The sequence below is a fragment of the Megalobrama amblycephala genome, linkage group LG3 (genome assembly GCF_018812025.1).
Source record: "Megalobrama amblycephala isolate DHTTF-2021 linkage group LG3, ASM1881202v1, whole genome shotgun sequence".
NCBI lineage: Eukaryota > Metazoa > Chordata > Actinopteri > Cypriniformes > Xenocyprididae > Megalobrama > Megalobrama amblycephala.
Window position 1 is genome coordinate 20,772,509 of NC_063046.1, and position 9,269 is coordinate 20,781,777.

Sequence of the window (9,269 nt, forward strand, 5' to 3'; positions counted from 1 at the left end):
TTAAAGTTACCATTGTTTCTTACTGTATTCACGGAGACAAGAGCCGTCGATATTTTCATTATTAAACACTTGCAGTCTGTATAATGCATAAACACAACTTCATTCTTTATAAATCTCTCCAACAGTGTAGTGTTAGCTAGTTAGCCACAGAGCATAGCCTCAAACTCATTCAATATCAAATGTAAACATAAATACTATACTCACATAATCCGACGCATGCATTCAGTATGCATGACGAACACTTTGTAAAGATCCATTTTGAGGGTTATATTAGCTGTGTAAACTTTGTTTATGCACTGTTTAAGGCAAGCGCGAGCTCTGGGGGCGGAGAGCGCGCGATTTAAAGGGGCCACAACCTGAAATCGGCTCGTTTCTAATTATGCCCCAAAATAGGCAGTTAAAAAAATTAATTTAAAAAAATCTATGGGGTATTTTGAGCTGAAACTTCACAGACACATTTAGGGGACACCTTAGACTTATATTACATCTTTTAAAAAAAGTTCTAGGGCACCTTTAAAAAGACCTTCATTTGTGTTCTGAAGCTGAACAAAAGTCTTACTGGTTTAGAATGACGTGGGTGAGTAATGACAGAATTTTCATTTTTGGGTGAACTAACCCTTTAAAATAATTACCCATGGTTCATTTTGTGATTACAGGAGACTTTATAAAATGGAAATACAATGGAGACTTTCAATATTTTAACCCTGACAAAGATTTTCTCAGTTTTCAATGGCTTTGATCCCAGTTATAATCTGAACACATCTTCCCTTTCTCTTGCAATGCATACAGTGCTATGTATTGTCATGGTATGCAGTTTTCCTTTCTCATAACAAGCCTCGATGCTGTTTCTGGTGGAGGCAACTGTAATGTAATCTGGTCAAGTGAGTGATGAAAGATCATTATTTGGAATGGCAACACTCCAAAGTTCCTTCAGAGATCTTATTAGAGTACACACACACACATGCATAAACACTCAAAATATTTGCATAATCACACCATGTATTTGCTGAACCTAGGAAACAGCACACAGGACCCAACTGAACCACCAAGACAAGAGGTTAAATGCTGTGCTGTTGAGCTGTGAAAAAACACAACCCAATAAAGTTCATCATTCTAGCTTTGGATGCTAATTGGATTGTCATGGTGAAAAGAAAAAACAAAACAAAACAAAAAAACAACAAAAAAAAAACCCCACCCAAAATAAATAACTATACCAAAATGATAAATATTTGAATGATTCATTTATTTATATTAAATCTTTTTTAAATATTTTATATATAATACTATATTATAATAATATTATAACTGATTTGTATTTTGTGATTACTTTTTAATTGTTTGTTTATAAATAAATAAACCTAGCATATTTATTGAGATGATTGTATTACATTGTAAAAAAACAACGAAAAAATAGCAGCTGTGTGCATCGATGAGATGCCAGGACCTCATGTCGTTCCAAACCCGTAAGACTTTTGTTCATCTTCAGTGGCACAGCTGTGGAAAGATGAATGTAATGCAGTTTAAACAAACTTCTCTGTGCAGAAATCTGAATGTAAAGCTAAACATAGAGTGAAAAGTAAATCTTTCAGCACCATGATTCAGCAAATGAACAAAAGTGCTCTTTGTATATAAGGAGTTAATGTCAACGTTTAGCAAACAGTTGGGGCAGTTTGATCGGTCTAATGTACCTGGCAAGGCAAATGCTTCATCAAATTCCTGTATATATGAGCCTGACTTATTCAGTTAATTTAAACTGTTGTTGTATGTTATTGGCGTGAAAATGTACATGCTCCAAATATTTATGTTGATCAGTGGTACTAACTGTTTTAAAGGTTCAAATATATTCTGGTCCTGCATAATGCATCACTCAAAAAAAGTGATTCCAAATGGTAAAAATGGTTTAAATAACAAAATTAAAAATACATTTCTCAGTGAAATCAGGCTCCACTGCAACACATTTGGCCCCAGGCTGTTGCTGAATCGTGATTCTGTTTTTTATATGTCCTGTTCTTCGGACAAAAAAGAGGAAAGAGACAGACAGTGAGGGCAACTATGGAAAATATTAACTCAGTGGATGAAGGAGAGGAGCCAAACTATAAAGAAAGACAGAAAGAGAAGAGCAGGGAGAGAGAGAGAGAGAGAGAGAGAGAGAGACAGAATTAGAAAAAAGACCTGTCCGCCCATCTTCATAATGGCCCTCTGAGAGATTCAGCTGCACCTGAGAGACACTACATGGAAGGGATAATGTAGAGTCAGTTATTGTAAATGAACCCCAACAGGCCGATCAGGGTCTCATATCACACTGAAGGGTTTATTTTGAAATAATGGCCATTTGATTGTACATTATTCCACTTATTACATGGCTACCTGCATAAATAAATACTCTGACATAAAATATTGATCTGAGCTGAAATGATTTTATTAGCTTAATTAAAGACAGAACTTGAGCACATGGGTTTCCCAGATGACCAACGGAACAATGGTAATTATTTAAAAATATTTGAATGATGAATGATGCTATTGACCAATCAGAATAAATTATTAAAGAGCATTGTGTTAAAGTAGGCTTGAAAAGAAAATTCACTTTTTTTTTCTGAAAGCTTGCTATTGATGTTACTGTAAACAGTTTTTCTGTGCATCTCTGGTTAAACGTCAGACTTCTCTCTGGTAACAAATGCTGGATTTCTCCAATCATTAAGTCCTCTTAAACCCACCCCTTTTGCAATCGACTGCAAGTATTGCAAATCTGCCTCCATCCAATAAACAACTGATGGATAGAATCAAGTCCCCACCCTATATTTTTTTCTTTTTCAACAGTCTGTTAGACTGAGATATATGTCACAATACAAAAGAAAAGATATGCCACTATTTCTGTTTCATCGTAACTTTTAAAAGGTTTACTTATTTTAAATAATTTTATGTTTCTGAATGTCCCTAAATAGAGGTTTTGTCAGATTTGGCTTGAGCACTTCTGGGGACAAATCTGGTGTGTGTTAGTGTAGCTAAGTATGGATACACACACATGTTGGGTTTTCATGTTGTGTGGGGACTCTCCATTGACATAATGACGGTACAAATCTGTTCTATCCCCTAACCCGACCCCTGAACTCTTTTGGATATTGCCATCTTTGTGGGGAAATTTGGTTCCCATAACGTAGGGTTTAACAGGACCACACACACACACACACACAAACAAACACACAGGCAGTATTGGATAAACATTCTCACATACTCACACTACCACATGCATGTCATGCTGGATGAGTCGCATTTCTTACTCTCTTCTTACACACTCATACTGTTGAATGAGTAGCATTTACATAAAAACACAACACAGCAAAACAGAGGATAAACACAAACCACAAATTAAACACAAAGTCTTTTTCTGGTTTCTCTATGTTGCTATGCTCAAGCCTCCTGTTCACCCTGACTGATAAATGACCCTGGTCACTACAACTTGAGTAGGCTCTCTTTCTCTCTCTCTCTTTCACACACACACACACACACACACACGCACACACACTCTCTCTCTTTTATAGCCATCCCTTGATGTTAAACAGGACGTCTCCATGGATACAGGAATAAACAGATGATAACAAGCCCTCAGCCTTTTAAAGCCCATTTCAGAAGGGAGTAACAGGACAGACAGAGAAAGAGAGAGAGAGCAAGACGGGACAGAAGTTGTGCAGATCTGGGAGTGTGTGTGCATGTGTGTGGATTGCCAGCAGCTGGAAATCAGTAGCACAGGTAAGAGTGATTTCACTGCTAATAATGTGATAGAATGATCTTCATAAGCAAATGTACTCCACACCTGTGAACATGCATACAGTATGTGCACTCGTCTTATTCAATATATGCATGCACACCCATAATATGCAATGCACTGGTACACAGCATCTGTGGCTTACATATTGAAACTAGTAATGCTGTATATGAGTATTGCTGCACAATAGAGTGTACATTCAGCGAGTACGTTGAGATAAACACAAAGTGGGGTTATTTCAAGACATTTTTTATGCCCTTGAGCAAACATACATTTTTTTTTAATGTTACTATTTTTTTCTCTCCTACTGGTCATATATCACACAAGTGTAACATTGTGTAAACATGTTTTAAATGAAATAATAATAATAATAATAAAATCTACTCGTTTCAATGAGCAGTAAGTAATGTTCTAACTGCAACATCTGCAGTGTGACTAAGGGCCATCAAGTGCCAGAAGATGAAATCATATTCATATTGGATAATTACAATTGTCACTGACTAAAATGATTTAGATTTGCAATTATATATAGGCTATATAAACTGCATGATGTTTCCCAGTGGCAAATTGGCACAAAGGGATGCTATTCATACAACTGTTGAACAAAACACTGCTGACATCACAGGTTAATTATAGGGTTGCTGTCTGTCTGATCAGAAAGTAAACACCCATTAAGTTGCCTATATCATTTATATTTCAGATATATCAGTTTTATGGTTTATGAAGTGATTATCACATATTACATCTATTATACGTCAATATGAAATACACAACAAGTGTGAAGAAACATGATGTGTGGGGAATACAGGTATCTTGCGGGCAGGATCACAAAGAAGGATTACCTGTAAAACCCTAGGGCTGAAGTGGAGAAAGATTGTAATCTGCACATAAAGTCTTCAGGACATGCCTTTGTTATTTTGATGTGTCCACTGTTTGTTTGTGTGTTTTGTCTGGATGGGTGGGTAAGTGTGTCTCAGTTTCCCTTTTTAATACAATGGTTTCCATGGACACTTCCACAAAGTCTTGTCCTGATTGAGGGGATCTCTTGGGAGGTGGGCAGTGTGTGTTTATGTGGACGGCTGCCTTTGCATGTGTGTTAGAAGGGTGAGGCTCATACTCACAATGATGTCTTTATTCGGCCGCATATGTGGGAATAACCTCAGCAGCAGCTCGCACACGATTCCTCGCACTATTAGGGAAATACTCAGCACACATGTGCAACATGTTAAGCATGACAACATATAAAATGCAATGACTTTGATTGTTCAATGACTGAAGAATTGTTTGACAACCCAGTGATGATTACAACATATTTGGGATATCATGTGATAAGACTGGAGTAATGGCTGCTGAAAATTCAACTTTGTCATCAGATGAATAAATCACATTTTAAACTATATAAATATAAAAAATATATTTTAAATGGTAATAATATTTCACAATATTACTGTTTTTACTGTATTTTTGATCAAATAAATTTGGTGAGCATAAGAGAGTATTTGATGCAACACATAAGTCATATGTGTGAGCTGAGAGGAAACTACAGATGGTTGAAGGAGTTGGAGTTGAAGCCAGGGCAAGCCCACCCACCACTGCTGTACACTCATCACCTCTCCATGAGGCCATCAGCTGCCAAACTTCTGACATCCATCTGAAACATTCCACAATAACTCCAAGACACATCAGACCATCCACGCACCTACTCTCGCCTCCATTGACAATGGCTGGATTGTGTAGACAAACCTAGAAAGTCTGGAATCGGCCTCATGATTTTGTATTTTACCTGCAGTCGAAATAAAGAAAATAGAAATAGAGTATTATGAAGGAAGGAAAGAGGCTGTAAATTCAGTGTTTTTTGTGTGTTGAATGAATAATTAGCAGTCTGCTGAATGCTGATAATCACCTCATTAGCTCAATCCTTATGGCCCTTAAATTTTACATCAGGCTCGGTCGTTCCACAGACACCTAATGTGTTACTTTTGGCTGGTGCTTTATTTGGTATTTTATTCATTCAAAGCCATTCAAAACGCAATGGAAAAGAGGGTGACCTGCTGAAGAAGTTTGCCAAAACTCTGCAATAAGAAGACCATTAGTAAAATATCTCAAAGCCAAAATTACAGGACAGTTTAGATAATTTAGATCATTTTGAATGGCAAAATCAGAGTTTAAGGTTCTTTATTGTCTGGGCTCAACCTCATCTCTACAGACTGCGACTGTGGATGTTATTAGTACATACTAAACATCTGAGATTACTATAATGTGATAATACAGTGCAACATTTACTTTTTTGTGTATCACAGTAATCTGCCTTCTCTCTTTTTTTTTTTTTTTAAAGGGAAAAAAAATTAAAGGGATAGTTCACCCAAAAATGAAACTTCTGTCATCATTTACTCACCTTCAAGTTGTTCCAAACCTGTATGAATTTCTTTCTTCTGCTGAACACAAAAGAAGATATTTTGAAGAATGTCGGTAACCAAACAGTTGATCGGTCCCATTGACTCCTTTTTTTCCATACTATGGAAGTCTATGGAGCCCATCAACTGCCTGATTACCCATAGTCTTCAAAATATCTTCGTGTTCACCTGAAGAAAGAAACTCATACAGGTTTGGAACAACTTGAAGGTGAGTAAATGATGACAGAAGTTTAATTTTTGGGTGAACTATCCCTTTAAGACTTCAGTAATTGCCTGTTTATCATACCTATTGCAGATGATTTATATGGTTGGTTAAAACATCTCTTTTTCTAGAGAAATTGTTCCATTAGGTCATAGTCTTACTATTTGTTTAGCAGAATACCCAATATGGCAGAAAGCACAGACATGGACGAGCTTCTGAGCTCCTTTAAGAAGTTTGCTGTTCATGGTGACACCAAAGCCACTGGGAAGGAGATGAATGGAAAAAACTGGGCTAAGCTGTGCAAAGACTGCAAAGTCACTGATGGCAAGAATGTCACCAGCACTGATGTAGATATTGTCTTCACTAAAGTCAAGTGAGTTTTTCATCTTTTTTTTTGTTTTTTGTTTTTTTGTTCTGAGACTATTTACATTTTTAACAAATTGTAATATATGTTTTTGTTATTGTGCACACAATATAACCATATAAAATGTAAATAAAAATGTAAATAGTGTAAATGTTAAAAATATCTTCATAGATGAATTTTTCATTTTTTTTTTTAAATGCACTGTTCTGGCAATGTAACAAATATTGAAAAGGCTATGTTTACCATATGATTCAGAGCAAAGACATCTCGGGTTATAACATATGAGGAGTTCCAGAAAGCTCTAGAAGAATTGGCCCCAAAGAGGTTCAAAGGTCAAAGCAAAGAGGAGGCATTGCAGTCTATATATAAGCTAATTGAGGGCAAAGAACCTACCAACGTTGGTGTAACGGTAAGGCAACCATTTAAAAACAATAATTTAAGGTATTTTTGGATGAAAACTTGTAAATTGATGCCGACATAAATAAGCGTGACTATACTGCATCCAAAGGCGGCATCAAAGTCAATGTTATCAATTCAAAACATCACTGTTATACACAACCTTTAAAAGGTTTTTTTCCTATTCTTCATATTAAATTGATTAAAAGCAACAGTTAAATGTTACAGATATTCTAATTCAAATAAATGTTCTTTTGATCTTTCTATTCATCAAAGCGTCCTGGGAAAAAAATGTATTAGGGTTTCCAAAAAATGTTAAGCAGCTGTTTTCAACATTGATAACAATAAGAAATATTTCTTGAGCACCAAATCATCATATTAGAATGATTTCTGAAGGATCATGTGACACTGAACACTTGAGCAATGGCTGCTGAATATTCAGCTTTGCTATCACAAGAATAAATTACATTTAACAAAACAAAAACAGTTACCAAGCCTGCCAAGCAGTTGTTGCTCAAGAAGGTCCCTCAACACTGCACATTTTGAATGTCTCCTGTATCAGACACATAATTCAACTCATCATCTCATTTGTAGAGCGCTCCGTGAACTCGACTGGGTGTGTCAAATTAGTGAGACACCTAAAATGAGTAGTGTTGGTGGAGCAAGATAGAGAAACACTAAAAAGGTACTACCACATCATTCCTCAGTAGGTTCAACACTAGAGGGCAGTAACAAATCAAACAACAATAAATCAATTTTGGCAACTAGTTAAAAGTTCAAAGGGAGTTGCAGGAAAATGTGATAGAAAAGGCTCTGCTGGGGCAGGCTGAAACAGACTTGTACAGATCATCTGATAAAATATCAATGCTAGTTTGCTGAAGCATGTTTTTATGGTTAATTTCTAGTTCCATTATTATATTGCTCTCCAACTTTGATTGACCTTGCCAAAATGTAAAAGCATTATTCATTTCCTTATTCATTTGTATGTTTCTTTCTTAACCGTTCTAGAAAGTGGCAAAAACTGCTGCAGTGGACAGATTAACCGACACAACTAAATATACAGGCTCACACAAGGAGCGCTTTGATGAGAGTGGGAAAGGCAGAGGAAAAGGTGGGCGGGAGGAGATTGTGGAGCACACGGGCTACGTAGGGGCCTACAAGAACGCTGGGACTTACGACGAGAAGACGAAGGCCAAGTAAGGCCCCACTGTTTCCATGTCAACGTGTTCAAAGCTCTGAGCTCCATCTTCATCAGCACTTAGGTCTGGACCAAAGCCAAACTTGAACTTTGACCTGTAAAATCACACAGCCACTATGCAGTGTAACACAGGAAGTGTTGTAAATGTTTGTCTTTAAGGATAAAGAACATAGTATTACAGTCAGTTTTCGTTAGAAAGTTGACAGAAGGGTAAGAGAGGAACTGGTCTCACTCCTTTCATACAGTTACCAGCCCCTGCTGTAGGATTTCAGGTGGAAAAAATCAGAGCAAGCATAAAGACAGCTCTGCTGGAGGGGAAAAGATAGTGTATTTGTTTCAGTTTTTATGTTGCTGTTTAATAGCTACAAGGAAAGTGCATCTGAACATCACTATACTTTAGAGAGGGAGAAGTGAACACAGGAAGCTCTTTAAGAGATTTTCTTTCTTCTAACATGTGTATAGACCTTAGTTAGTGCCACATTAAATTTTTGACAGGAATGAAAACGAGGCTGTGAGGGACAGAATACAGAGCGTTCAATGTTGTTTAACATACCGATTGTTCAGCTGATGAAACATTTTTACAAAAAAAAAAAAAAAAATGCAGTAGACAAAACCCGTTTTAAAAATTGTGAGTTGTGAAAATTACGTGATCCAGAACCATTATATAGTGTGTGCCATTGTAAAGACTGTATGTCTCTCCCTCACAGCCTCGTTTTCATCTACGTTAAATCCAATATGGCATCTAACTTGACTAAGGTCTATTGATGCTCTTAATTGCAGTTATAAACTGTAACAATATTCATTACTAAAAATTAAATGTCATTCAAAGGATATTTCCTGAATTGTGAACCAGCTTTATGTGTATATTATCTACCCTTCTGTTGTTTACTAAAATTATTTCCAAAAATTCAATGTTGTATCTTTGTTTTAGT

The 9,269-nt window shown here is 36.4% G+C and overlaps 1 protein-coding gene across 2 annotated transcripts; it reads left to right on the forward strand.

Moving 5' to 3' along the window:
- Nucleotides 1–3,598: 3,598 nt before the first annotated feature.
- tppp3 (tubulin polymerization-promoting protein family member 3) lies at nucleotides 3,599–8,971 on the forward strand. 2 transcript variants are annotated; one of them, XM_048184610.1, is made up of 4 exons: nucleotides 3,599–3,747; nucleotides 6,552–6,752; nucleotides 6,999–7,152; nucleotides 8,148–8,971. In XM_048184610.1, the coding sequence occupies exons 2-4, from the start codon at nucleotides 6,565–6,567 to the stop codon at nucleotides 8,337–8,339; spliced, it is 534 nt and encodes a 177-aa protein (XP_048040567.1). In that variant the 5' UTR covers nucleotides 3,599–3,747; nucleotides 6,552–6,564; the 3' UTR covers nucleotides 8,340–8,971. The 2 variants fall into 2 exon arrangements, with proteins under 2 accessions (XP_048040567.1, XP_048040568.1); XM_048184611.1 differs by having other exon boundaries at nucleotides 3,610–3,747; nucleotides 6,555–6,752.
- The last annotated feature ends 298 nt before the right edge of the window (nucleotides 8,972–9,269 follow it).